Below are 25,198 nucleotides of genomic sequence, written 5' to 3'. Positions count from 1 at the left end.
AGGTCCTCCCTCCCCGACCAAGGCGCTTTCGACCCCCCAGCCGCAGGTGTCCCCGCCGCCCTCCCGGAGGAGGTGACTCGGGCCGGGCGGGCCGCGCGCATTCCTGAGCCTTGAGTCAGCGCGGCCGCCCCCTCCGGCCGGGCCCGCCCCCGGCGCGCACGCCCCTCGCTCCATGGCATTCCCGGGCGGGCGGGCGGGGACTCGGCGCGGGTGCCCTCGGGCCGGCGGCGGCAGCCCCTCCCCGAAGCCCTCAGGACCCCCGAGGCCCCGGTGCCGGCGGCGGCGGTGAGTGAGCGCGCGGGGCTGGGGGCGCGGGGCGCGGGCCGGGTGGGTTCCGGGGCTGCGTCCGCCGCGCGCGGGGCCCGTCCCCACCCCTCCACGGCCGAAGCCGCTCGGAGCGGCCGGAGTCTGGCTGCGTCCCGGCTTCGGGCGACTCTCCGCCCGAGGCGGCCGGACTTTCCTTCCCGGAGTTTCCCGAGCCGCCCGAGGAGGCGGCCCAGCCCCGGATTCCTAACCCGGCGCGCCGCAAAAATAGCCCGTGGCCGGATTAGCGCGTCCCGGCGGCCTGACCCGGCCGGACATCTCGGCTCCATCCCCCGCCCGACAGCTGAGGGTCCCGGGAGCGGGAGGGCTCGGAGTCCGGGGGTGTCCCCAGGCGCCTCTGAGCTGTACCCTCCCCCCCTTACGCTTTCCTTCCCGGCCACCACCAGTGGGTGGTGTCTCCAAGTCGAAACTCCAGCTCAGAGGGTGGGACTTCTCCGGATCATCCCTGTCCCAGCCGTGTTCCCTGGGGATGGGAATAATTTCAGCAATAATAGCAGTAGCTGTGGAACTGGAGGGGGGGCGGTGGGCGGTGCGAGGAGGGAGTGACCCCACCTTCCGCTTCACAACCCAATCTCCCCGGCTCTAAACACTGGAGGCTGCCGGACACTTTCCCTACCCTGTGCTCAGTGGCCAAGAGGAGCAGGCCAGGGCTGAGCCTGTGGCCACCACACGGTGCCTCAAAGCAGGCCTGCTCTTGGCTGGGGAGATTGCTGGACCCCAGGTGCTCAGGGCACTGGGGGAGGGCCTGGCTGTCTGCCCTGCTGGGGGCATGTCTGTGGGGCTGGGTGGGGAATGGGCAGGGGAGCCAGACGGTCCTGAGCAGAGTTCCTTCTTCTGTGTGTGCAGTTTGGGGTGGTGCGTCTGTGTGTCTCTCTGGGTGGGCGAGGTCTGCGTCTGGAGGCCCTAGCCCTGTGCTGGGAAAGGCCCCCCCACCCCCACCTGGGGACTTCCTGGCAGAGAAGATTCAAGGATGAAACTGGCTTTTCAGGTTTGGCCCAGCCAGATGCTGGGTTCTCCCCACCCCTGTGGAGCCAGCCCTAGCCCCCTGAGCCCCCACCCAGAGGCTGGGAGGAAGCTCGGCCACCCAGCAGATGGTGGGGGCCCAAGGGGTCCCTGAGGCTGAGCCCCCTGCAACCAGGGGTTATTCTGGGTCCTTTTCCTTGAGAAAAGCAGGGGCTACTAGTGGGGCATAAGAGTTGAGTGGCCCTGGATGGTATGTGCCAGGCCCCAGGCTGCTTCCCAAACCCTCCAAGCAATCTCTGCCCATTGCACAGGGAGCTGACTGAGAGCACCAGAGCTGGAGCACTGCAGTGACAGCATCCCCCGTCCAGCGTTAGTGGGCCGGCCGGCAAACCACTGCCCTTGGGAGCTCCAATTCTAGGGGAGCCCTTGGTTCAGAGGGAGTCACCCAGGCCTCGCCTGCCTTCCTGGGCCCACCCTCAGGGCCTCTAGACTCAAGCTGCTGCTCAGGGCACCTCCTGTAGCTCCTCTCCCCAGATGTGAGGGGCTCCCCCCGCCCGCACCTCCCCAGCTCCAGTCCCTCCATGTCATCGGTGTCTGTGGCAGGATCGACTTTCAGCCCAAGGATCAGATTCCTTAGCTTCTGCCTGTTTTCTGGGTTAGGTGTGTTTGAGGGTGACTCCTTCCTCCCTGAACTGAGATGCTCTGGGTGGAGGCGGGGTGGAGTGGTGGCCCAGAGGGGCCTGTTAGCCCTCCCCAGCCTGAGGAGCCCAGATGGTCTGCCCCTCCCCTGGGGGGCTGTGGCCACCTCCCCAGCTCCTGGGCAGACATGGCCCCAGGCTTTGAACCCCCCTGGAGGCTTGGTGACCACAGGTGGTGACAGGCCTCTCTGAGCCTCAGTTTCCTGATCTGTAAGATGGGCACAGAGGACTCCTGCAGGGGTGGTGACAGGTCAGTGGGGCTAGCCAGAATCAGGTTTGAGGCAGGTGTGCCAGGCTTCTGCTGACTGAAGCCATTTCTGCTCCGATAATCGACTTCAGGGGCTTGGTGTCCCCTCCCGCGGCCTTACAGATACTATCCAGCAGCTGACGTGTCCTGAGAAGGGTTGCTAAGCCAGAGGGTATGTGGGCACCGGGAGCTCGTGTGGGGGTGGGGGTTGGTCAGGGGCACTTGTGGGGCCTCTGACTGGTGACTAGGCTGCTCATCTGCCTTCTGTCCAGGCCTGTTGCTGGGATGTGGGTCTTTTCACTGTGTAGCTTGAGACAGGCTTGCACCTAACTCCCGAGGTCCAGCTAGATCCCAGATTGTCCCACCCAGAAGCTATAGCTGAGCCCCTGCCCTACTCCACTGTGGCACGGACGGGTCCTCTGACCTTTCTGAGCCTGGGGCACCCCGACCCCAGGGTGCGTCCACCCTGCCAGACCCAGCCGGGTCGTAGGCTTTAATTCTGGTGGCCAGTGACCCTCTGGGTCATAGTCTGCTGAGGCTTTGGGCAGCGCCCAGTCCACAGGGCCAGCGCTCCCTTTCCTGCACCACCCTCCCAGGGCAGTTACCTTCAGGGCCTCCTGTGCAGAGAGCCTCCTGTGGTTCTGTTTTTGGATCCCTGCATTCCTATCATCTGGGGTGACAGCTGGTGATGGGCGCCTTGGGGGGGCAGGGATCCGATGTGTCCTCCTGGGGACAGCACGGGGCACCCAGCAAGCCATTGGCCAGGTGTCAGGTCTGCCCTGCTCCCTTCTGAACCTCATATCTTCCACAGGAAAGTGGAGGGGTCTCTGGGAGGGGTGGGGGCCTGGCCAGGATCATTCCCGACAAGATGCCGGTTACTGATGGTGAGGTCAAGAGGCACAGAGCAGCCAGCTCACTTTCGCTTTGCCACATGGTAGCACGTAGTGGAGGACTGAATTCTAGGCTGCCAGACAGCTGGTGATTCCCCCCTCCCAAGGGAGACCTGGGGCTGGGCATCAGACTAGGGGTCAGACAGGACACTGAGGGTCAGAGGTCAGGGTTCACGTGGGGAGGTCAGAGGAGCTGGCGCATCCTGGGACCATGCTCAGGTGAGCTGGGCACACGTCTGGGCAGGTGTCCTGGGGTGGGCCCAACTGCTCCAACTGACATGGGTGGCCAGTGGTCCCCTGGGCAGGGTAGGCCCCAGGCTTGGTGGGTCTGGTCCTGGGGCCGGGCCGCTTGCTTGACCTCCAGCTGCCCTTGGTCTGTGTTGTCCCTCAAGTGTGTGGGGCAGGCCTAAGTGCAGAAATAGAGGGTCCAGCTTAACCCCGGCCACAGCCTGTCCAGGCCTGGGTGGGCCAGAACTTCTCCCCGGTCTCCTCCTGCCTCTTGGCTACACCTTCCCAAACTGGGCCTCCCCAAAGGGTGTGGCCTGGGTCCTCCCACGCCTTGTGCTCTGATTGAACGCGCTCCCAGGCCCTCGTTGGGGAGCTCCCCACAGCCGGCAGGCATCACCAGCCTGCTCGTTTGTTTGTTTGTTTGTTTCTTTTTAGTTGAAGGATAGATGACTTACAATATTATATTCGTTTTAGGTCCAGCCTGTTTTTTTTTTGATTCAGCTGCTGCTTCTCGAGCACCTACTGTGTGCCCAGCACTGCTGTGGCCCCTGATTTTCAGAGGGGAAAATTCAGGCTATCTCAGGGTTGCAGGTGGTAGAGGGGAGCTGGGTCAGTGCACAGTGTCTCAGGCCAGGCTCCCCGACACCGGCCTGCCTGCACTGGCTCCTGCTTCTGGACCCCCCTGGACCCCTGCCCAGGGTCCCCCATCATCCCCAGAGCAGGCATGGCTGCTTCTCAGGGCTGCCCCACAGCCCTCCACCCTGCTGGCTGCAGCGGCTCCCCCTCCCCTCGCTCCCGCTTAAAGCAGCCCTGGTGGTCCCGGTACCCTGCGGGCCCTCCCTCTGCATCCCCTCCAGCCTCACCACACACTCCTGAGCTGCTCAGAGCTCCGTCCTCACAGTTAGCTTTTGCTTCGTCAGCCTCCCCACTGCGCTTCTAGTTGCCTGTTTGGGTGTCTCCTGGTGGGTCTGGGCCCCGGGTGGGCAGCCACGAATGTCACCAGAGTGACTCAGACGGCAGGCAGGCCCTCCCTGGGCTGTGGTCTCTCCCCGCACTGAGGGGCAGCAGAGCAGAGATGCTGTTGGGATTCCCCCTCAGGGACCGTCTAGGAACAAGAGCCCACTGTGCGCCTGGGGGAGACCCAGACACTGAGCCACTGTCTCCTCTGGGCGGGCGCTGTGCCCCTTCCCAGCCCAGACTCTTTGTCCGGTCTGGACCCGACCCTCCCCCACACCCTCAGGGTCCACTGTGGAGCCACCCCCGACCCTGCTTGTAAATCCCACCCCCTTGATGCCCAGATTGCCGCAGGGGCGCTGGGGGATTGGGCACACAGGGGTGGGTCAGGCCGGGAACCCATAGCACTGAGGGCAGGGAGCTGTGGGGGTTATGGGGCACCCTCCAGCCTCTGCCCCAGACACAGGAGGGATCTGGTGGGGTAAGGGCCACCGGGAGGTCTGTATGTCCAGGCAGGGAGCTGGTGCCTCCCTCGTGAGGTGAGCGGCTCCTGTGTCTGGTGGGCCCAGGCCAGCGGGGGTTGGGGGGGCATCTGGCTCCTGTGTGTGCTCACCACCCGCTTCCCACCTCCTCGCTTGTGCTGTTTCTGTTCCCACCGGTCATGTGGTAGCTCCTCCTCCCAGAGCCAAGTGAAGGGGCATCTTTGGGAATTTGCCGTCACCCCACTTCATGGGGACTGGCCCCTGCTAGCTCGTGCTCTGAAATGACAGTGATCATTCAGCAGTGGCTCTGGAGCAGCCCTGTCCTAGGCACTGTGGACCCGGCATGACAGGACCGGACCGCACACACGTGGGTGTGCTCCCGACTGTGCCAAGGGAATCCAGGGCCTGTCAGGGAGGGGCCGCCTGACTGAGGCGGGGGATCCTTGAACACGTGGGCAGAATGCGTGTACTGGGAGAGCCAGGTGTGAGGAGAGGCTGTGGGAGCACAGTGGGAGCCAGGGAGGGTCGCAAGTGTGTGTGTGGCGCTGAGCCAGTCAGCTGGCAACGGTTCCGGCACTCCTGAGTGGAGAACCAGCTTCTGTCACCTAGAGGTGCTGGGCGTGCGCAGGCTCCTGTAGGGGCTCGTCCCTGGCACCCAGCCTGCCGGGTACCAGCAGTGATCCCAGGTCCACACTTGGCCTCTCTAGACCTCACAATAGCTTTACCAGGAGCGTATGAAACTCTGTGAGGCATGGGGTGCTCGGGTGGCAGGGGCAGACTTAAGGTACCATAGCCTCCCCCATCTGAAATGCTAAGGGGGTCCCCATCCTGTCTGGCCCCTTCCCAACAAGGCCGCATGGGCACAGCACCATCTGAGGAGTCCGATCGCCCGGATCTCCACCTGGCAGGCCCGGCCCGCCGTGGCTCAGAGGGTGCACCCAGGGTGCTGTCCCAGCCCTGCAGGTTCTGGACGCGCCTCTCAGCACCTTCTGCCTTCTCGATAAGCCTAACACCGTCTGAGGTTCCACCATTAGTGCTTGAGACCTGGAGCTGTCCTGCCCAGTCATTTCCTTACCAGCAGGGAGAGCTTACAATCACCTTGGTCTGTGAAGGGGCGGCTGGCGGATGACAAGGAAGACGCTGCCCTCCCAGGGTGCTGACCTGTGGCCTGGTCAGCCACAGCCGTGCAGGGCTGGGCTGGGTTGTGGTGCGAGTTGGATGCCGAGTGCTGGTTCCAGAGGGACCCAGTTCTCAGTCAGGATGCCCTCATGTCAGACGCTGCCTCCATCCCCTCCAGGGACCCTCCATCTGACCGCAGCTTGTGGGGCTCAGTGTAGGCGGGGCCAGGAAGGGATTTCCAGAGATGTGGGAACAAATGCTGCCCTCAGCCCTTTTCCTGAGACCAGAGCAGGTGAGGGCAGGGGAGAGAGGCTTGGCCCTGGGAGCTATGTTGTGATGGAAAGACTCCTGGAACGTGAGGGATGGGCCAAGAGTCAGAAGGCATCCCCGGACTGCCTCCCTCCAGGCCTGTTCCTGGTTGGGGTAGGGCCAGTGGGAACCGTGATTAGTGTTCAGGCTCAGCCCCATTTGGTACAGGGCCAGTAGGCGCTGCCAGCTGCATCCTGGCCTGGTCTCCAGTCAATATAGGGCCAGTAGGACCTGTGTGCTGGGTCCCGGGCCGGTCCCCGATTGTCATAGGGCCAATAGAAGCTGTGAGTGTTGTCCTGGGCCTACCCCTGGGTGGCAGAGGGCCGCTAGGAGCTGGGAGCAGCATCCTGGGCTCTCCGTGTTTTGTGAGCAGCATAGCAGTGTTCTGTGCCATCGCGCGTCTGTGTCATGGGGCCGGGGGTGGGGGGTGGGGGGGGGCGGGATGAGCAACATCCTTGGCCGTTCCCAGGTCCATAGAGAGCTGGGGGTGATGGTGGCTCTGAGCAGGGTTCTGGACCCCTGGACCTTCCCTGATCTGTAAAGGGCCAGTAGCAACTGTGTCCTTAGTTGTGCCGCCTGAATATGTGGCCTTGGGCAAGACAGGCCTCTCTTTCTAGGCCTCAGTTTCCCTGTTTGTAAAGTATTTTCTCTGTATCTCTCCAGGCAGTTGAGAGGGAGGCTCCGAAGTAGAAGCTGTTTCTAGCGGCCTCAGTGGATGGGTCACAGACCCCGCAGGTCAGAATCTTCAGGGTCTGGAGCTCTGAGAGGCTGCGGAATTTTGGAGTCTCCACCACGCCCCTGCTATCCTTGCCCCCGTAGTTCTAGGAACCCTTCTAGTCTTGGATATCCTGTTTCCAGGCCCTGTGATCCTTCTCTGGGGCCAGGGAAGCAGATACGCCCTGAAACTGCCATTTCGTAAAGGAAGAATTAAGTGCCAAGGAGCCATGCTTATGTGGCCACTGCCTCCCGGTCACGTGGCCAGGCTGGGGTGGCCCAAATCAAGCCCTGGCCTCTCTGCTCTGGGCCCTGGGCCCTCCCCCTGTGCCCAGGTAATGTGGGACAGGGGTCTCAGATGCTTAAGGTGGCACAGAGCAAGGCGTCTCGGAGCACTGTGGGGCTTTGCTGCTGTTTCTGGGCCTGTGGCGCCCCCTTGTGGTCACAGCGGCCTTTTCACCAGGTAGTTTCCAGGAGGTCCCTTGGCTATAGGAGCCCTTGGCCCCTGGGAAGCCAGGTGGTCCCTCATCTGAGAGATGGAGGGACCATGCACCCTGTCGTGGGCATAGTGAGCCCTCTGTCTCTGGAGCAGCTGTCATGGTGGTTAAGAAGCTGAGGTCTGTGTCCAATAGGCTTGAGATTTGCCCCGTGTACAGACCGGGCCAGCCCCTAGGCTTGCCTCTGCCCTCGTGCTTATTCATACCTCTGCACTGGCCATTGCCAGTGTGGGGAACACCCTGCCACCTAACCTTGCTCACTAGATCAACTCGAAAGCCTTTGCTCAGACGTCACTGCACAGAGAGGCATCGCTCCTCTGACGACTGTAATGTGCTGGTTTTTGCTTTATCTTTTAATTAACTTTTAAAAAAATTTTACTTATTTTTGGCTGCGTTGGGTCTTCATTGCTGCACGCGGGCTGTCTCTGGTTGCAGAGAGCAGGGGCTACTCTTCGTTGTGCGCGGGCCTCTCATTGCGGTGGCTTCTCTCATTGCGGAGCATGGGCTCTAGGTGTGTGGGCTTCCGTAGTTGTGGCACGCAGGCTCAGTAGTTGTGGTGCACGGGCTTAGTTGCTCTGTGGCATGTGGGATCTTCCTGGACCAGGGATCGAACCCATGTCCCCTGCATTGGCAGGCGGATTCTTAACCACTGCACCACCAGGAAAGTCCTAATGTGCTGTTTTATCCCTGTCACACGTTGCAGCCTTTAGCACAGTGTATCTACACGTGAGCTTATTGTTTGTCTGGACTCTAAGCTTGAGGAGTGCAGGGATTTTGTCTGTTTCGGTTTCCCTGCTTCTCCACCAACATGTCCCAAGCACCTAGGAGTGGCTCATAGTAGGTCCTCAGCTATTCGTCACAGGAATGCATGTTGTTTGAGGACCTAGTGTGTGCCTAGCCGTGTCTTTCGGGACGACAGAGGCAGGAACCAAGCGCGTGGGTGCTGAGCCCATGCTGGGACTCTGGCAGCGGAGCCGTGCCCACGCCTGTTGGGCTGTCCCTCCTTCTCCCTCCTCCTGTGTCTGGGCCCCGTGGACCCTCAGAGATCTGCCAGTGCTGTTTTTTGGCTGCGCCATGCAGCTTGCAGCATCTTAGTTCCCCGACCAGGGATTGAACCCGGGCCCCCGGCAGTGAAAGTGTGGAGTCCTAACCACTGGGATGCCAGGGAAGTGCCTGTCAGCGCTGTTATTGAATAACACACCACGCCCCCTAGGCCCCCCTAGCTCTGCCTGGAACCATGGGTGAGGCCCGCAGGGACAGCACCAGCAGCCTGCAGCGCAAGAAGCCGCCGTGGCTGAAGCTGGATATCCCGGCCGTGGTGCCCCCGGCAGCAGAGGAGTCCAGCTTCCTGCAGGTAGGCCCTGGCCAGCGGGGGCTGCAGGTGCAGCCCATCCAGCCGCCTCACTGGGTCCCCGTTGCCCAGCCCCTGAGACGCCAGGCGTTCCTGCGGAGTGTGAGCATGCCGGCCGAGCCCACCCGCGTCCCCTCACCCCACCAGGAGCCCCGGCGGCCGGCGCTGCAGCGCCAGATGTCCATCACACAGACCATCCGCAGGTACTTCGCTGTCCCGGCTGCTCCGCGGCAGGTTGGGGGCTGGGCCGGTGGGACAGAAGCAGGCACACAGGGTCCCCTTCGGGCACTGGGGCTGGAAGTGGGGCAAGGGCTTTCTCCTCCATCCCGTCCCCTCATCACCCTGTCCTCCTCCTGCTCTGGGGACTGACTGCTGTCACCTACTGCCTTTCTCTGCTCCCCCCAGAACTTGCTCTCTCCTCTCTCTCTCGCCCGCCCCCCCCACCCAATGCTCTGGTCCCCCCTGAACAGCCGACAGGTGCGCTTTGGGCGTGTCCACACTCTGCCCCTGTTGGGTGCCCCTGCTGCCCGCAGGGCCCTCACACAGCGCTCGTCTCTCTCTTGGTCCCTGCTCAGGTACCTTGGGCAGGGCATGAGTGTGTTGGCGTCAGCTGGCGTGTGCATGGCTTGTGACCTCTCGGGAGCTGCCAGCGTGGTTGGTGTTCCCCGGGGGCTCCTGACGGCAGGTGCTGGCAGTGTTTTTGCTTGCATGTCCAAGGACTATGGGCAGCCTGCCTGGGTGTGCGGCGCCCCCTGCCTGACTTCTGTGGTGTCCAAGGTCAAGCTGCTGCCCAGGGCCACGCTTTCTCTGGCTGAGCTAAGGGCTGAACTCTGACCTCTGTCTCCAGACTCAGTGTCTCCCCACAAATGCCCGTCTCAGGGATGGAGTGAGGGCCTGTGTGAAATACTCACCTATTTCACCAAGGCCTGCCATCTCTGGTGCTGGTGGCAGCTTGGAGCTGGCTAATTGTTTAGCGGGTGGCCAGGGCCGAAACCCACCTATCCTCTTAATCAGACCCAGCCCACCTGGACCCCAGACCCTGGAATGTCCGGAGGCTTGGGGCGGGCATGCTGCCCAGGTGGAGTGCCTCTGAGGCCCCTGCTGGGGAGAGGGGACAGCTGGCCTCCCCTTGCTGAGTCCCTCCCCTGGCAGGGGCACTGCTGACTGGTTTGGAGTGAGCAAGGACAGTGACAGCACCCAGAAGTGGCAGCGCAAGAGCATCCGTCACTGCAGCCAGCGCTACGGGAAGCTGAAGCCCCAGGTCATCCGGGAGCTAGACCTGCCCAGCCAGGACAACGTGTCGCTGACCAGCACTGAGACGCCCCCTCCTCTGTACGTGGGGCCATGCCAGCTGGGCATGCAGAAGGTATGCCCTCCCGCTGCTGCCTCCCACAGTTCCCTCACTCTGCTGCCCTGAGCTGGGGCTGGGGACACAGCCAGTCTAAGCACAGAGGTTGCTTGGAGCTCACGGTCTGGGCGGGTGGTCAGATGGTCCCGTAAAGGCACCTAAGATACTCTCTGGGAAGCGGGGCTTGGGGGAGAGGACAAGTCCTGGGATTGTACCACAGGCCAGCCTCTGGGTGGGAGAGCATCCCAGGATGAACAGCAGCGTAAAGGAAATACAGGCGGAGAACGGGACCCCTCTGGTGCAGTGGGGTGGGGTGGTACCCACTCAGCTGTCCAGGGAGCCTCTGGGCAGCGGGACGAGCAGCAGCTGTGTTCTCCATGGCGGGGCCGGGTGGGGGAGGAGCCCCCTTGGCTATGACCCAGCCCCCGACTCCTGCATCTCCTCCCCTCCTCCAGATCATAGACCCCCTGGCCCGGGGCCGGGCCTTCCGCTTGGCGGATGATGCCGCCGATGGCCTGAGTGCCCCGCACACGCCGGTCACGCCGGGTGCCGCCTCCCTCTGCTCCTTCTCCAGCTCCCGTTCGGGTTTCAACCGGCTCCCGCGGCGGCGCAAGCGCGAGTCGGTGGCCAAGATGAGCTTCCGGGCAGCCGCTGCGCTGGTGAAGGTGGGTGCGGGGGCCGGGGTGGGGGCGGGGGCTGAGCCAGTACCACGCTGCGTCCTCACCCCCTCGCTGGCAGGGCCGCTCGGTTAGGGATGGCACACTGCGCCGGGTCCAGCGCCGAAGCTTCACTCCTGCCAGCTTCCTGGAGGAAGACACGGCTGACTTCCCCGACGAGCTGGACACATCCTTCTTTGCCCGGGTAAGAGCCTGGCACCATCACCCATGACCCCTGTGCCTATGCTTCCCACACTGACCACGCGTGTTTGCTCAGGAAGGTGTCCTCCACGAGGAGCTGTCCACATACCCAGATGAGGTGTTCGAGTCCCCATCGGAGGCAGCGCTTAAGGACTGGGAGAGAGCCCCAGAGCAGGCGGACCTCACGGGTGGGGCCCTGGACCGCAGCGAGCTGGAGCGCAGCCACCTGATGTTGTGAGTGCTTCCTGGCGGGCTCCGAGGGGGCCGGGGGGCAGGTCCTGCGGCTCTCAGGAGCAGCTGGCCCCAAAGGCACGACCCTAGAGGGCCCCGGGAGGAGGTCATCTTGTGGACTGGGAGCCCAGCTTGGCAACTGTGTTTGGGGGACCCAGGGGTGGGCACCATTCGAGTCTGGACTGCCCACACCTGGAAGAGGATCTCAGTCCCAGAGCCCACAGGCTGGAGAGAATCTCGGGGGAAGGAGGAGGTGACGTAGTTAACACTTGCAGATTAGCCAGGGAACCTCATGTAGGTCCGAACCCACCTCCCTGCCATGCCAGGAGCAGCCGGGGATCATGCTTTTACTGGTGAGGTGTGGGCTGACATCAGCCTGTCACATAGTGGGGAGCAAGACAGACACGGAGTGTCGCCCATGTCCCGCCGGGGATGGACTGCGGCAGGTGGGAGGTCTGGGGCTGGGAGTGACGGCACCCCTTCCCCCAGGCCCCTGGAACGTGGCTGGCGCAAGCAGAAGGAGGGCGGTGCAGCGGCCCCGCAGCCCAAGGTGCGGCTGCGGCAGGAGGTGGTGAGCGCCGCGGGTCAGCGGCGGGGCCAGCGCATCGCGATGCCGGTGCGCAAGTTCTTCGCCAGGGAGAAGCGGCCGTATGGGCTGGGCATGGTGGGCCGGCTAACCAACCGCACTTACCGCAAGCGAATCGACAGCTATGTCAAACGCCAGATTGAAGACATGGACGACCACAGGTAGGCGTGGAGGGGATGCGGCTTCGGGGAGGCAAGGCTCCAGGTGGGCGTGGGGCTCCGGGTTGGGGATGCCGCCTCTGCTGACGCTTTGCCCCGCAGGCCCTTCTTCACCTACTGGCTCACCTTCGTGCACTCGCTCGTCACCATTCTAGCCGTTTGCATCTATGGCGTGGCGCCCGTAGGCTTCTCACAGCACGAGACCGTAGACTCGGTGAGCCTCGGCGCCTTCCCTGGCGAGCCCTGGGCTCTGGGCTCCCTCCCACCCATTCTGGGAGGAGAGGGCTCGGCTGAGCTCCGTCTGATCTTTCTCCCCAAACTTCCAGGTGCTGCGCAACCGAGGGGTCTATGAGAATGTCAAGTACGTTCAGCAGGAGAACTTCTGGATCGGGCCCAGCTCGGTGAGGGTGGGGCCTGGGGGGGGCGGGGCCCCTGGGCTGGCCGAGGGCCCGGCCGCAGCTGCACATCCTCTTTCCTGCAGGAGGCTCTCATTCACCTGGGTGCCAAGTTCTCGCCCTGCATGCGCCAGGATCCGCAGGTACATAGTTTCATCCACGCTGCGCGCGAGCGTGAGAAGCACTCGGCCTGCTGTGTGCGCAACGACCGGTCTGGCTGCGTGCAGACCTCAGAAGAGGAGTGCTCGGTGAGTGCCTGCCCGCAGCTCAGCTCGCACCCTTGTCTGCACCTTGTGTTTGTGGTTACCTTGGGACTTCAGAGCCAGCTGGTTATCCTAAACCCCTAGTTCTCAGCACATGATGCCGTCCGTCTGTGCCAGGCCCCTTGCATAACATTTTCCTTTTTTCCCGCACCTCTTCCATCTCATGCCGCTCACCCTGTAGACCCTGTGTCCTTAATTTTTTCTTTTTTTCTTTTTTTTTTAATGACCGCGCTGCAAGGCTTGTGGGATCCTAGTTCCCCGGCCAGGGATCAAACCCAGGCCCGGCATTGAAAGCGCCAAGTCCTAACTGGACCGCCAGGGAATTACGCATGTGTCCTTAATTTGGGTGTGCTCTTTCCACACGTGTCCATCTTGTTTTTTGTGCACGTGTCTTAAGTTTCTATAAATGGTATTGCCTTTTCCCACTAAATTAAAAAAAAATTTTTTTTTGAATACTTTTTTGGCTGCATCGGGTCTTATTTGCGGCAGGCGGGATCTTTGTTGTGGCAAGTGGGCTTCTCTCTAGTTGTGGCATGTGGGTTTTTTCTCTTCTCCAGTTGTGGTGCGCGGGCTCCAGAGTGCGTGGGCTCTGTAGTTTGTGGCACGCGGGCTCTCATTGAGGAGCACGAGCTCAGTAGTTGTGGCGCGAGGGCTCAGTTGCCCCGCGGCATGTGGGATCCCAGTTCCCCGACCAGGGATCGAACCCGTGTCCCCTGCATTGGAAGGCAGATTCATTACCACTGGACCACCAGGGAAGTCCCTGAATTTTAAAAACTTTATCCACGTTTTTATCATCTTATTTGGAGGTGCCGCAGTTTGTACCAGTTCTCTGATTTTGGACGCTGGTGGTTTCTATTTTTAAGCTAATAGGAACTATGCTGTTGAATTCCTTATAACCATCTCCCAACACGCGAGCAATTTCCAGACTTTAAGATCAGAGCGGTGGGGGTGTAGAGCCAGAGGGAAGAGCTCAGAATCAGTGCTTCTGATTCCTCCCGTCTGGGAACTGTACCGGGACGTGGGCTCTGACCAGGGCTGAGCCCGTGTCCTCCCACAGTCCACGCTGGCAGTGTGGGTGAAGTGGCCCTTCCATCCCAGCGCCCCAGACCTTGCTGACCACAAGAGGCACTTTGGCTCTGTCTGTCACCAGGACCCCAGGTCAGTCCTGCTGGCCCCTCCCTTACTTTCCTTTGTCCACGTCTCCCTTGGGAGTGCGGGTGGAGAGAGGTACAATGGCTCTCCTTGTTGTCCAGTCGGGCAGGAGGGGGCTAAGCCAAGGGCACAAAGCAAGGACTGACCACATCCTGGGCTCGTGCAGGGTGTGTGATGAGCCTTCCTCCGAGGACCCCCATGAGTGGCCAGATGACATCACCAAGTGGCCGGTGAGCCGGGGTGGAGGGGTTGTTTGGGAGTCACCCTTATCGTGTGGGGGAGGAATCCACACCTCATCTATCAGCGATGCCAGAGGTCCCCGTTGGGGGACCACCCTGTGCTTCCAGATGCTTTGCCCTGGCTGTTAGCCAGCCTGTCCATCCACCACAGCCTACCTCTCTGAGCAGAACCACGTGGAGCCTTGGGAGGTCAAATGACATTATTCCAATTTGACAGATGGTCAAACTGAGGCTTAGGGTGTAGTACCTGCTTGAAGTCAAAGGAAGCCTATGTCCCATCCTAGGAGCCTGTCCATCTTTGCCCCAACCAAGCATAGCGTGGGGCCCAAGGTTAGGGGAGACCCTGACCCAACTCACCCCCGTTTGTGACACAGATCTGCACCAAAAACAGCGCTGGGAACTACACCAACCACCCGCACATGGACTGTGTCATCACAGGCCGGCCCTGCTGCATTGGCACCAAGGGCAGGTAGGGCTGCCTGTGTGGGCATGTGCAGCTGGTCCTGGGCACAAAGTGTTGCCCTGGGGCTATGCCCTCTTCCCCTCCCCAGTCCCCAAATAACTCAAGATACCAAGGGGCATGGGGTGAGGAAGGGGCTAGGCCTATCCAGGGCCAACAAAGGTGGGCAAGTGGGGCTGAAACCTGGGCCTGGAAGCCCTCCCAACTCTGGCCTGACCTTCCAGGTGTGAGATCACCTCCCGGGAGTACTGTGACTTCATGAGGGGCTACTTCCACGAGGAGGCCACACTCTGCTCTCAGGTAGGCCTCCGGGGTAAGGGTCCCTCCCCGTCCCCGCAACCACGGCGGGTGCTGACAGGCCACTCTGCACAGGTGCACTGCATGGACGACGTGTGTGGCCTGTTGCCCTTCCTCAACCCCGAGGTGCCCGACCAGTTCTACCGCCTGTGGCTGTCCCTATTCTTGCACGCTGGGCAAGTGACACCATGTGGGCTGAGCGGGGTTGGGTGGAGTGGGTGGTCCCAGGGACCCCAGGAGTAGCTGGTGAGCCTTCCCCGCTGAATGCCCCCCCTCCCCACAGGATCCTGCACTGCCTGGTGTCTGTCTGCTTCCAGATGACTGTCCTGCGGGACCTGGAGAAGCTGGCAGGCTGGCACCGCATAGCCATCATCTACCTGCTGAGTGGCATCACTGGTAACCTGGCCAGTGCCATTTTCCTGCCATACCGGGCAGAGGTAAGGCTGCCCCCAGGGTGGGGCCCTCCTACGTGCACCTGCTGCCCAGCATGAACTGGTTCCACCACAGAGTCTAGTTCCTACAGTGCCCCGCCTGGGAGCAGCTCCACTTGGCTCCTGTCCCGATACACTCTGGGCGGAGGGAGGTGGGACGGAGCGACCCGCTCAGGCCCACCGGCTCACAGGCACCCACACGCCCCCAGGTGGGCCCCGCCGGCTCGCAGTTCGGCATCCTGGCCTGCCTCTTCGTGGAGCTCTTCCAGAGCTGGCAGGTCCTGGCGCGGCCCTGGCGTGCCTTCTTCAAGCTGCTGGCTGTGGTGCTCTTCCTGTTCACCTTCGGGCTGCTGCCCTGGATCGACAACTTCGCCCACATCTCGGGCTTCGTCAGCGGGCTCTTCCTCTCCTTTGCCTTCTTGCCCTACATCAGCTTTGGCAAGTTTGACCTGTACCGCAAGCGCTGTCAGATCATCATCTTTCAGGTGGTCTTCCTGGGCCTCCTGGCTGGCCTGGTGGTCCTCTTCTACTTCTACCCTGTGCGCTGTGAGTGGTGCGAGTTCCTCACCTGCATCCCCTTCACTGACAAGTTCTGTGAGAAGTACGAGCTGGACGCTCAGCTCCACTGAGCTGGTGGGGTGCTGGGGCCGTGTGCCCTGTGGGCCGGGGCCAGGCCTGAGGCTCGGGACTCCGCCTGCGAGCCCTGCTCCCCTTGCACAGACCCCTTGTGCCGTGTTCACTGCTGTTGAACCCCTTGTACTTCCGGGCATTTATCACAGTAGTTCCCGAGGTTGCCTTCTAACTAGCCTCTCGACGACCACCTCATGTGGCCAATAAATGGACCGGGAGCGTTTTAGCTGCCACTAACTTGACCAGAGCTGCCTCCTCCTTTCCGGGTTCTGGCTGGAGGCTGTGGAGGGAGGTCCTTCAGTGCCCAGGCCTCCCACTCACAAGTCCCCAGAACAGGGAACTCAGTGTCACGTACGCCTCCCAGGGAAGTCCTCAGCCAAGTGCACACACCCTGTCCCCGTTCTATAGAAGGACTGGTAGGCGACAAAGGGACAAGGACCTATGAATGCAGTCACACTTCCCCATCCACACTGAGAGGTGCCCCACCCCAGCCCTCCCTGCCCAGCTGGCAGCTCCAATTCCAGCCCCGAGCCACCACCCTTTCCAGGAGCTGGTGAAGGCACTGCTGTAGGTGAGCCCTTAGGCTGAAGCTGGAGGCCCTGTCCATGGCTGGGCTCAGACACAGGCCTTTGTTTCCCCACAAGCAGAAACAGAGAGCCAGCCGCTCAGCTTTCACCTTCTCCTCGCTGCAGAGATTACAGGGACAGGTGTGTATGGCTTGGGGAATGGGGTGGCCAAGGGCTCAGGTGCAGCATTCAGACCATGTGACGTGCCTGCACGTTCTCTGCCCTCGCCTCCTCACTGTGAGGGGCAGCGCCAGTCCCGCCTGCCCCCGTACAGTGGCTTGACTTTCCAAACTCAGAAGCAAATAGGTTTATTCTGTATACAGGGTCAGGCCCACAGCCCTGTGGGATCCGCCATGGGATCGGGGTTCACGTTGAGAGTCCAGGTGGGTCCAGCTGGGGTGAGGCTATCTCAACACTCTTCTGGGAAAATGGCACAGGGGCCAAGGCTTCCTCCTCTCGGGGAAAAGCTCGGCCACCAGCACAGAGGGTTTTCCATGTCTGGAGATTCACTTTTGTCTCAGCTTTTTGATGAAGGACACCTCATCCCGATTCCGGATACCATAACTGAAAGAAGTAAAAGCACAGAGCGTCCGATCTACCGAAGGGCACATTTGTGACTCCTCACCTGAGGCTTGTGAGGGATAACAGAGACCAGGTGGGAAGAGCATGGTGTCCGGGAAGGTGAGGAGGTGGCAAGGGCCATGCACACTCTTAATTCTCTCCTCCTGGTTCTGTGCAGCCCTGAACCGCTGCTGGAGAGGAGCTGCAGGGCCCCTTCCACTGCTTCTCTGTCTCCCGTCCTGGCAGGGAGGCCTCCAGGGAGCTCCTTGCAGGAGGACCTCAGTCCAAACAGGGACTCTGCTGGTCTCACACATTCCCCAGGAACTGATTTAAGATCCCTCCTTCCCTTACGAGCCTCTGGAGAGGACCCCAGCCGAATGGCAGGGCATGGGGAATCAGAGGGCCACAGACCAGATACTTCCCTGCAGCTCAAGGCATAGCTTGAACTTACTCTCGGAGCTTCCTCTGGTCCTCTGCGAGCTTCTCTCCTGCAGAGGTCAGGTGGTACGTCCTCCACACATAGGACCTGCAAGATGGGAATTCAGTCAACCACGAGCAGGGTGAGCAGGGCAGCTGGGATGCAACTGTGCCTGAGGAGGGCTCAAGGCGCTTAGCTCTGCGGGGCCTGAGGCCACCTGCCTCCTCCTTGGGCTCTTTCCCTGTACCTTGTGTGTACCAGGCCTGAGGCAGGTTCAAGGACGCACTGCTCTCAAAGGGATGCATGGGGTGGCTGGGGGCCAAACCCACGTTGCTAATGAAACGGGTGGCTGTACCAAGACACAGTTAACGGGACACTTGATCCAGAAGGAGACAGAGCTGAGAGCACCCAGGCGAGGAGCTGGCAGCTGCACCATCTGTAACCAGGGAAACCACCTCCAGGCACACCGCAAGTGCCCTAAGGTGTCCTCACGTGAAGATACCCAGCTGCCTGGGTGGGGTGATGTCAGTGAAGAGCAGCTGAGGCAGGGCTCGTGGCACAGAAGCACCTGCCCTGGCCGAGGCTTGGGACAGGGAGCTCGTTGCTCCAGGCCACACTCTGGAGCAGAGCCCAGGTGATGAAAAGGCTCATGTCCAGCAAGAGGTCCTGTGAAGTCCAGCTCCTAGGAAGGGCTGCAAGGAGGAGCTGTGGCTGCACTCACCAGCTGATGTGCTGAATGCCCCCTTCGCGCTCCTGCCTGAGCTGCACGTATCTCTGGATGGCCTTCTTCAGGTCCAGGACTGTGGCGTTCTGGACTACAACCACAGCTGCACAGATGGGAGAAGATCCGTGGTGGGAATCCACAGCCACAGCCTCAGATTGCAGGAGAGGAACCCAGAAGCTTCTTCCTGAGGCTCAAGGCTGGGCAGGGGGAGCTTGTGGCTGCCCCAACAACCCTGGGCACGGCCCTGAGTTTCCACTGTCCAGCCCTGCTAACATCTTCTCCCGTGAAGGTTCAGACTGCACGGCCTGAGGGGGAGGGCAGCACTTACGCATAACTTCTCCATCCATCTTGCACACTCGGACTGTCATTGCTTGGCCGTATTCTAGTGCTATTTGGGAATTGACCTCTTCCAAAGTAACCTAGAAAAGACCAAGGCTGGAGGTGGGAGCTCTCTTCACCACTCCAAACAACAAAGAAAAACAGCTGATAGTCTTCAAAAAGTGGTGCCACATTTTTGGGAGGTTCTTGCATATATGTTAGGATTTCCCGGTTTTTCAGCACTTTAATCTCATGTCTTATCCACGTTTTCTATGAAGTGGATGGACGCTCGGGAGAAATGGGCAAGGAGAATGAATCGCCTTGAGGAACAGCCCCTGGCTCCTCCGGGCCAGGTGCTGGGTGGGAGGAGGAACACTGGGCCCCACCTTCCGGCCTGAGAGCCCCCGATCATCAGGATCCAGGGCCTCCGGCAAGGCTGGGGCACCAAAAAACGGTAAAAGATAAACATGTCAATACAACCGTTAACAAAACAGAAGTTAATTTAAAAATTCCACGATGGGCAAAATAACAAGGACTTTAAAACATGACAGTGCCAAAACTCACTGAAGATTGAGGAGAAAGGAAAAACCGGTAACAGTGATCTTTTATTTGAAAATGATATTATTTTGTTTGCCGTAGGCTTTTGTAAACCAACTTTGCGTTTTAAAAACACTGATGAAAAGTCATGTGTGTTAACTAGTGGGGGTTTTTGGCGCCCCTTTAAATTCCGCGCCAGAGGCGAGAGCCTCGCTCGCCCCCAGGCCGGGCCGGAGCCTAGACCCTCGTTTACGACCGGAGACGCCATCCCAAGGCCTCTGGCCGCAGCCCCCATCGACACTCCGGGGTCCGTCCGCGCCCCGACGGCCCCCGGCCCATGCGCACCTGGATCGGAAGGTCGCAGAGCAGCGGGTCCTGCACTACCATGGCCAGACCCTCCTGGAACACGTCCACCGCCTCGGAGTGCGGCAGCGCCTCCTCCTCGTCCTCCTCGTCCTCCTGCGACTCCCGCCGCGCCGCGGCCCCCGCCTCCTCCAGGCTGCCTAGCCTCCCGCGGAGCGGCCGCGCGACCGTGGTGCGGCACGCATGCGCGGGGACCGCCGCCGCAGACGCTCCCTCGGGGCGTTGAGGGGCGGGGCTACCTCGAGGACCAATGAGAAGTGAGTTACTGGGAGTCGGCCCGCCGCAATGCTCCCTGGGAGCGCGAAGTCGGCGTGACTATTGGTGGGCTGGTTGGGGCGGGGAGGCTGCCGGGACCAATGGGAGTTCGGAGCGTCGGAGCGTCGGCGCGCCGGCGCCGAACGGTCGCGAGAGCTGCCGGGAGAACCGGGCTAGTCGCCGCGATGCTGCTTTTCTGCCCGGGCTGCGGGAACGGGCTGATCGTGGAGGAGGGGCAGCGCTGCCACCGCTTCGCCTGCAACACCTGCCCCTATGTGCACAACGTCACCCGCAAGGTGGGCCCCGGCCGGCCGCGCGGCGCGCACAGCGCGGAGGCCGACCCTAACCTTCCCCGCCCATCCTCTGCGCAGATTTCGCGTCCAGCGGGCCCTCTGCCCGCAACGCCAGCCTCTCCGAGGCGCTCCCGCCCGGCACGGGCACTACTCCTGTAGCCTGTGCACGACTTTTCCGCCTGGGTCGCTCTTCTCCCCTAGGTACCCATGTCAGTCGTTGCTCGTGTCTTTGCTTAAAGGATTATTTAAAATTGCAGCCTCTTTCTAAATTTTATGCTCCTTCCCCTAATTTTATTTTTTCCGTAAGACTCATTTGCCTTCCAATACGCCTTGCAATTTACTTATGCGCTTTGTTTATTAATACTAGGGCATAAGCTGTGGGAGGGCAGGGATTTTTCAGTCTTGTTCCCTCTTATGTTCTAGTCTGAACAACTGGAATGTATTGGATGTTCATTACGTGAGTGATGCACACTTTATTACTCTCCCTCAGTAGTGCATCTTTCCTTTTTAGAACACCTTTAATTTTTAGAAGTAGAGCACGTTGGTACTACCTCATTCTTAATGTTTGTATACTATTCCACCGTATAGCTGTGTTGTAGGAGTTTAGAGTCTGAAACTATGCAAAAGGTGACATTTCAAGGACGTCTGGTAAAACTTGGAAAACAGAAAACTCTCTGCCTGGGGAGAGTGGCTGGACTCCTTTTTGGCTTCAGTTGTATTTGGTTCTCTTATCTTGGATTACCAAGTATTTTAGAGGTGTGGGAAAAGAAGAGGGTCACACCTAAGCCATTTTTTTCCTCCTGCTCTGTTGCTTCATCCAATCCTTGCAGAGATCTTCTCACTTCTTTTGGGGACATCCCAATTGCGGATCCTCTAAATTCTGACGGAGCATCCTGCTCTGTGACAGCAGGAACTCTGCTTTCATTTAGTATTCCTCCAGTCTTGTGTTGAAGGAAGGAAGCGAAGGCTGGGGAGACACTTGAGGACGGGTATGGTTTGGTGACCCAGGTTTGTACCATTCACTTACTTGTAGAGTCTGAAGACCTGCTGTTGTTTATTAGGTAACAAATCGGAAGTATCCAAAGCTGAAAGAAGTGGATGATGTGCTCGGTGGAGCAGCTGCCTGGGAGAATGTTGACTCTACTGCAGGTGAGAGGGAAAACCTTTTCTGTTCCAGAGCTGTGGGTAAGGATGAGGCTGCTGGCTGTGCCACTCTGCGGCAGAGTCTGTGATGTACTTGTGTGAAGTGGGCTTCTAAAACTAGAAAGTGTTTTCTTCTCTAATAATGTATTTGTTAGGCAAACAATATTGGCACAAGCTTTGGAGTCCTTCAGACCTGACTTAAGAGTCTCAGGGTGTCCTTGATTTGTCTGGGCTAATCCATAGTCATAGATTGTGAGAGCACAAATGAGCGTTTGGCATATAGCAGGCACTTAGCAGATGTGATTGGAGTAATAAAAAAACAGTTTAAGGATTTTGTTCTAATACAGATTTCTAAAAGTTAATGATACAGAGTATTAAACTGCACTAAACATTCAGTAAAATAAATATTTATTCCAAGTTTTGATTCATTTCTGGTAGAGATTAGATGTGACCAAAGAAGGAAGGAGAGCCCTAGACATTACTTGTATTGAGAGGAGGAAGAGCTAGCACATGATCACTGCTGTATTTTTCCCCCAGGGAACATCCAGATCTGCTATGTTAAAAATCCAGCACTGGCAGAATTTGTCATTAGGAGATGAATTACTTACCAAAATGGTGTTTGAGAGTGTTTGAAGGCATTTCCATCAAAAGCAAGGTTCTCAAATTGAAATCTCAGTGAAAGTAAATACGTGCCTTGGGACACTTTGAAAAGGCGTGGGATGTATGTTGAGATCTTGATAAGAACAGCCTGGACAACTTCTGCCGAGACGGATCCTTAAATTCAAGGGGAAGTGGATTGGTCGTGCGTTGGGATTTCCTTTGGGAAGATGAGAGGGCCTGTCCATTACCAGGTGGTGGAGATGCACTTTTTAGGGGAATTTGCAGGGCATGGACCCTGTAATGCACACGGCAGCCGTGTCACCTTTCACATGGTGTTTCTAGCCAGTCTTCAGCCAGAGTTGAAGAAAAGGGACCCAGGGAAAGGAGGACTGTTTCCAAGATCACAGGTCTCATTCCCTCAGTGTGAGAGCGCAGTGGGAATGATAACGCTGTTGGTAACCTTAAATCTTGGTGCAGGGCACCCTGGGCAAGGGATTCCAGATGAGCTGTCTTTCACGTAACACCTACTTCTAACAAGTGTGTTGGTCACAAGCATCACTTTTTTAAGTAAACGTGGGTCACTTGTTTGTTTTTCTCATTGCCAGAGCCGTGTCCCAAATGCGAACACCCTCGTGCCTATTTCATGCAGCTTCAGACCCGCTCTGCAGACGAGCCCATGACCACCTTCTACAAGTGCTGCAATGCTCAGTGTGGACATCGCTGGCGGGACTAGGGCCAGGCTGGCCCAGCTGTGTCAGCGTCTGCTTACCGTATTCCCCAGGGTGGATTCCCAGCTGCGAGTGTGGCGGAAAGCTAACCCTTTTAGGGTGGCTGGCCAGGGGCTGAGGAAATGTAGCCCATCTCCCAGTCAGTGGATTAACTCATTAATGTCCAGGAGACTGTGTGTGTGGAGAGGAGTATCCATAACTTTAAGGTCCTGTTCTGCATCTTTTACATTTATTGGGCAGTTGACATTCTCTCACCATCAGCCGACACTCTTAAACATTTACATTGTTTGCACGACTAATAAAGTAAAACTTAGTAGTTTAGTACATTAGATGTCTCTCAGTATTTAAACTGTTAATTGCAAACTTATTTAATCAAAATGTATTCTGAAAATTTAATTAAAGTTAAAATTCTAATATCACCTTCTCAGTGTTTTAAACGCCTGAAGAAGTAGACATCAAACCCCAAAACAGGATTCCAAAACTGACTACTATACTTAGGGCCAAACTAGTTACAAAATTGTGAGTAACATGGATTTCTATTTCTTTATGATTTATATTCTTTTTTCCTATGATTGCAATAAACTTAATAGGTAGTATTTTTTTTTACACTTTATATTTTCTGTGTCTATCTTTCTACTCTAAAGAGAAAAAGGACACCCTGGGCTAGCAGGGGACAGGATCTTGGTTATTGATGGATTGGTTTCTTGCTCAGACTTAATTGCTTTTTCAGATCTCTCTCTTTTTTTAGTTATTGAAGTATAGTTGACTTACAACGCTGTGTTAATTTCTGGTGTACAGCAAAGTGATTCAGTTATGTGTACATGTATTCTTTTTCACATTATTTTTCATTATGGTTTATTACAGGATATTGAATGTAGTTCCCTGTATCTATTCTCTTCATAATGAAGTCTCACTTATGAAATAATGGGACTTAAATTTATGCCTCTGATACAGATTTTTACTTTTTTGAAACTTGTTATCTTTCCAAGAAACTATTAATCTGTATGGGTCACATGATGGTTGACCAGGTCCTGAGCTCACTGTGTCCAATTTTTTCTGTTTCAGAGCAGTTTGTGCTGGATTTGCAAATGTGGTTTTATCCTGTGGCTGTTATCTTCAGTGTCTTCTTTCTGTGCCATTAGTTAGTTATGTTTCCTCAGATGCCTGTTCTCGTTTTTGTTGTTGGAGGCAGCGTGGATCAGTGGCGAAGGTCGTGCCCTCTGAAGTCAGCCTGCCTGCCTGTCAAGTTCGTTTCCTCCTGTGTAAAATGGAGATAATAATAGTCTATTTCAGGAGTTTACAACTTTTCCTGTAAAGAGCCAGATAGTAAGTATTTTGGGTTTTGTGGGTCAAGAGTCAAAATCTAGGAAAACAAAGTCTTATAAAGAAATTCAAAATATAATCCTACAATATTTTGTAATGCAAGTCCACTGATGAAAGGAATGGATACCATTTTGCATAATTGAGGTTCAGAGTTAGTGTTCCTCGTCATCAGCGTTGCAAACATGTATCTCATAGTGGTTCAGGCCATGAGAGCAGGGGAAGTTCACTGTTGACATTGCTGATGGATTCAGTAGATGCAGTGTGGTGAGAGATGCAGATGTTTTCCTCAGCATATTTGTAGGTGAATAGTGCAGTGCAGACTCACAGCCTGTGAGCACTTTCTCTCTCTCTTTTTTTTTTAAATTAATTAATTTATTTTTGGCTGTGTTGCGTTGCTGCGCGCGGGCTTTCTCTAGTTGCAGCAAGCGGGGGCTGCTCTTCGTTGCGGTGCTCGGGCCTCTCATTGCAGTGGCTTCTCTTGTTGTGGAGCACGGGCTCTAGTCGCGTGGGCTTCAGTAGCTGTGGCATGCCGGCTCAGTAGCTGTGGCTCGCGGGCTCTAGAGCGCAGGCTCAGTAGTTGTGGTGCACGGGCTTAGTTGCTTCGTGGCACGTGGGATCTTCCCGGACCAGGGCTTGAACCCGTGTCCCCTGCATTGGCAGGCGGATTCTTAACCACTGCGCCACCAGGGAAGTCCAGGAATTCTGTTTTGTGTTGAGATTCGTGCCAGTGACGAGTGCTCGGTCTGGCAACGTCGACCATTGTGGTATCGTTGCGTGATAAACTGCTCTGCTATCCAGTTTGCTGACAAGATAGTCTGCACTGCCCTGTGCCTTAAAAACATGACATTCTGTGCCCACTTTTCTTATTTTGACATGCTGGGTGTGCACTCATAGTAAGCAAAAAAAAAAAAAAAAAAAGAATAAAGAGAATGGATACAACCGTATGGTGGCCCTTGAAATGCTGTTAAGGTCACTGCTGAGTTGTGAGCCGGCAGAGCAAGGGCTGGAAGCCCTGTCACCAGTACTTCGCTGTCAGCACATGAGAGCAGCTGCAGATAACACGAGTGGGTGGTATGGCTGTCTTCCAGTGAAGCTGGATGCTGACATCTGAATTTCATAGTAATTCCACATGTCGTATAATTCTTTAAGCTTTTCCCCCCCAACTATTTAAAAATGTATAAACTATCTTAATTAATTAATTAATTTCTGTGAGGCACGGCTTGCAGGGTCTCATTTCCCTGACCAGGGATTGGGACTTTATTTATTTTTCATTTTTTTAAGATTTTTTTGATGTGGACCATTTTTAAAGTCTTTATTGAATTTGTTACAATATTGCTTCTGTTTTATGTTTTGGGTTTTTGGCCGCAAGGCATGTGGGATCTTAGCTCCCCGACCAGGGATCGAACCTGCACCCCCTGCGTTAGAAGGCAAAGCCTTAACCACTGGACTGCCAGGGAAGTCTCCCACAAGGGATTGAACCTGGGCCCACGGCCGTGAAAGCCTTAACCACTGGACTGCCCACAGATTCCTAACCACTGGATTGCCA

At 57.7% G+C, this 25,198-nt stretch overlaps 3 protein-coding genes across 8 annotated transcripts; 2 read left to right on the top strand and 1 right to left on the bottom strand.

Annotated features, from left to right (window-relative positions):
* The first annotated feature begins 2 nt into the window (after positions 1-2).
* Positions 3-16,187, top strand: RHBDF1 (rhomboid 5 homolog 1). 6 transcript variants are annotated; one of them, XM_079899106.1, is made up of 19 exons: positions 183-285; positions 8,639-8,779; positions 8,849-8,979; positions 9,247-9,351; positions 9,929-10,142; positions 10,580-10,789; positions 10,863-10,985; positions 11,058-11,215; positions 11,702-11,959; positions 12,059-12,170; positions 12,283-12,357; positions 12,438-12,599; positions 13,672-13,772; positions 13,933-13,996; positions 14,380-14,474; positions 14,690-14,765; positions 14,838-14,938; positions 15,046-15,199; positions 15,403-16,187. In XM_079899106.1, the coding sequence occupies exons 2-19, from the start codon at positions 8,663-8,665 to the stop codon at positions 15,820-15,822; spliced, it is 2,676 nt and encodes an 891-aa protein (XP_079755232.1). In that variant the 5' UTR covers positions 183-285; positions 8,639-8,662; the 3' UTR covers positions 15,823-16,187. The 6 variants fall into 6 exon arrangements, with proteins under 6 accessions (XP_079755230.1, XP_079755229.1, XP_079755228.1 ...); XM_079899104.1 differs by lacking the exon at positions 9,247-9,351 and having other exon boundaries at positions 3-285; positions 8,924-8,979; XM_079899103.1 differs by lacking the exon at positions 9,247-9,351 and having other exon boundaries at positions 3-285.
* A 502-nt stretch (positions 16,188-16,689) lies between these two features.
* On the bottom strand, positions 16,690-19,490 carry SNRNP25 (small nuclear ribonucleoprotein U11/U12 subunit 25). Its single transcript, XM_079899117.1, has 5 exons — positions 19,293-19,490; positions 18,421-18,511; positions 18,090-18,195; positions 17,402-17,476; positions 16,690-16,953 (listed from the first exon to the last, which is right to left on the bottom strand). The coding sequence occupies exons 1-5, from the start codon at positions 19,332-19,334 to the stop codon at positions 16,896-16,898; spliced, it is 372 nt and encodes a 123-aa protein (XP_079755243.1). The 5' UTR covers positions 19,335-19,490; the 3' UTR covers positions 16,690-16,895.
* Positions 19,491-19,576: 86 nt separating this feature from the next.
* POLR3K (RNA polymerase III subunit K) lies at positions 19,577-23,148 on the top strand. Its single transcript, XM_079899116.1, has 3 exons — positions 19,577-19,861; positions 20,920-21,007; positions 22,207-23,148. Exons 1-3 carry the CDS (start codon positions 19,667-19,669, stop codon positions 22,332-22,334), a joined length of 411 nt encoding a protein of 136 aa, XP_079755242.1. The 5' UTR covers positions 19,577-19,666; the 3' UTR covers positions 22,335-23,148.
* Positions 23,149-25,198: the final 2,050 nt, after the last annotated feature.

Source organism: Stenella coeruleoalba (genome assembly GCF_951394435.1).
Source record: "Stenella coeruleoalba genome assembly, chromosome: 15".
NCBI classification, from domain to species: domain Eukaryota; kingdom Metazoa; phylum Chordata; class Mammalia; order Artiodactyla; family Delphinidae; genus Stenella; species Stenella coeruleoalba.
Note: the sequence above shows the minus strand (reverse complement) of the source record. Positions and strands in the feature narration are given on the sequence as shown.

Bases quoted from the DNA above. Each gene is read 5' to 3' on its own strand.
- RHBDF1 (XM_079899106.1), top strand. From the start codon at position 8,663: ATGGGTGAGGCCCGCAGGGACAGCACCAGCAGCCTGCAGCGCAAGAAG. The intron at 8,780-8,848 runs GTAGGCCCTGGC...CCCGTTGCCCAG, and splicing joins AGGAGTCCAGCTTCCTGCAG to CCCCTGAGACGCCAGGCGTT. The intron at 8,980-9,246 runs GTACTTCGCTGT...CCCCCTGAACAG, and splicing joins ATCACACAGACCATCCGCAG to CCGACAGGTGCGCTTTGGGC.
- SNRNP25 (XM_079899117.1), bottom strand. From the start codon at position 19,334: ATGGTAGTGCAGGACCCGCTGCTCTGCGACCTTCCGATCCAG. The intron at 18,512-19,292 runs GTGCGCATGGGC...GGTCTTTTCTAG, and splicing joins TCTGCGACCTTCCGATCCAG to GTTACTTTGGAAGAGGTCAA. The intron at 17,477-18,089 runs GTGAGTGCAGCC...CCCATCTTGCAG, and splicing joins GGCATTCAGCACATCAGCTG to GTCCTATGTGTGGAGGACGT.
- POLR3K (XM_079899116.1), top strand. From the start codon at position 19,667: ATGGGAGTTCGGAGCGTCGGAGCGTCGGCGCGCCGGCGCCGAACGGTC. The intron at 19,862-20,919 runs GTGGGCCCCGGC...GTTGTTTATTAG, and splicing joins TGCACAACGTCACCCGCAAG to GTAACAAATCGGAAGTATCC. The intron at 21,008-22,206 runs GTGAGAGGGAAA...TCTCATTGCCAG, and splicing joins GAATGTTGACTCTACTGCAG to AGCCGTGTCCCAAATGCGAA.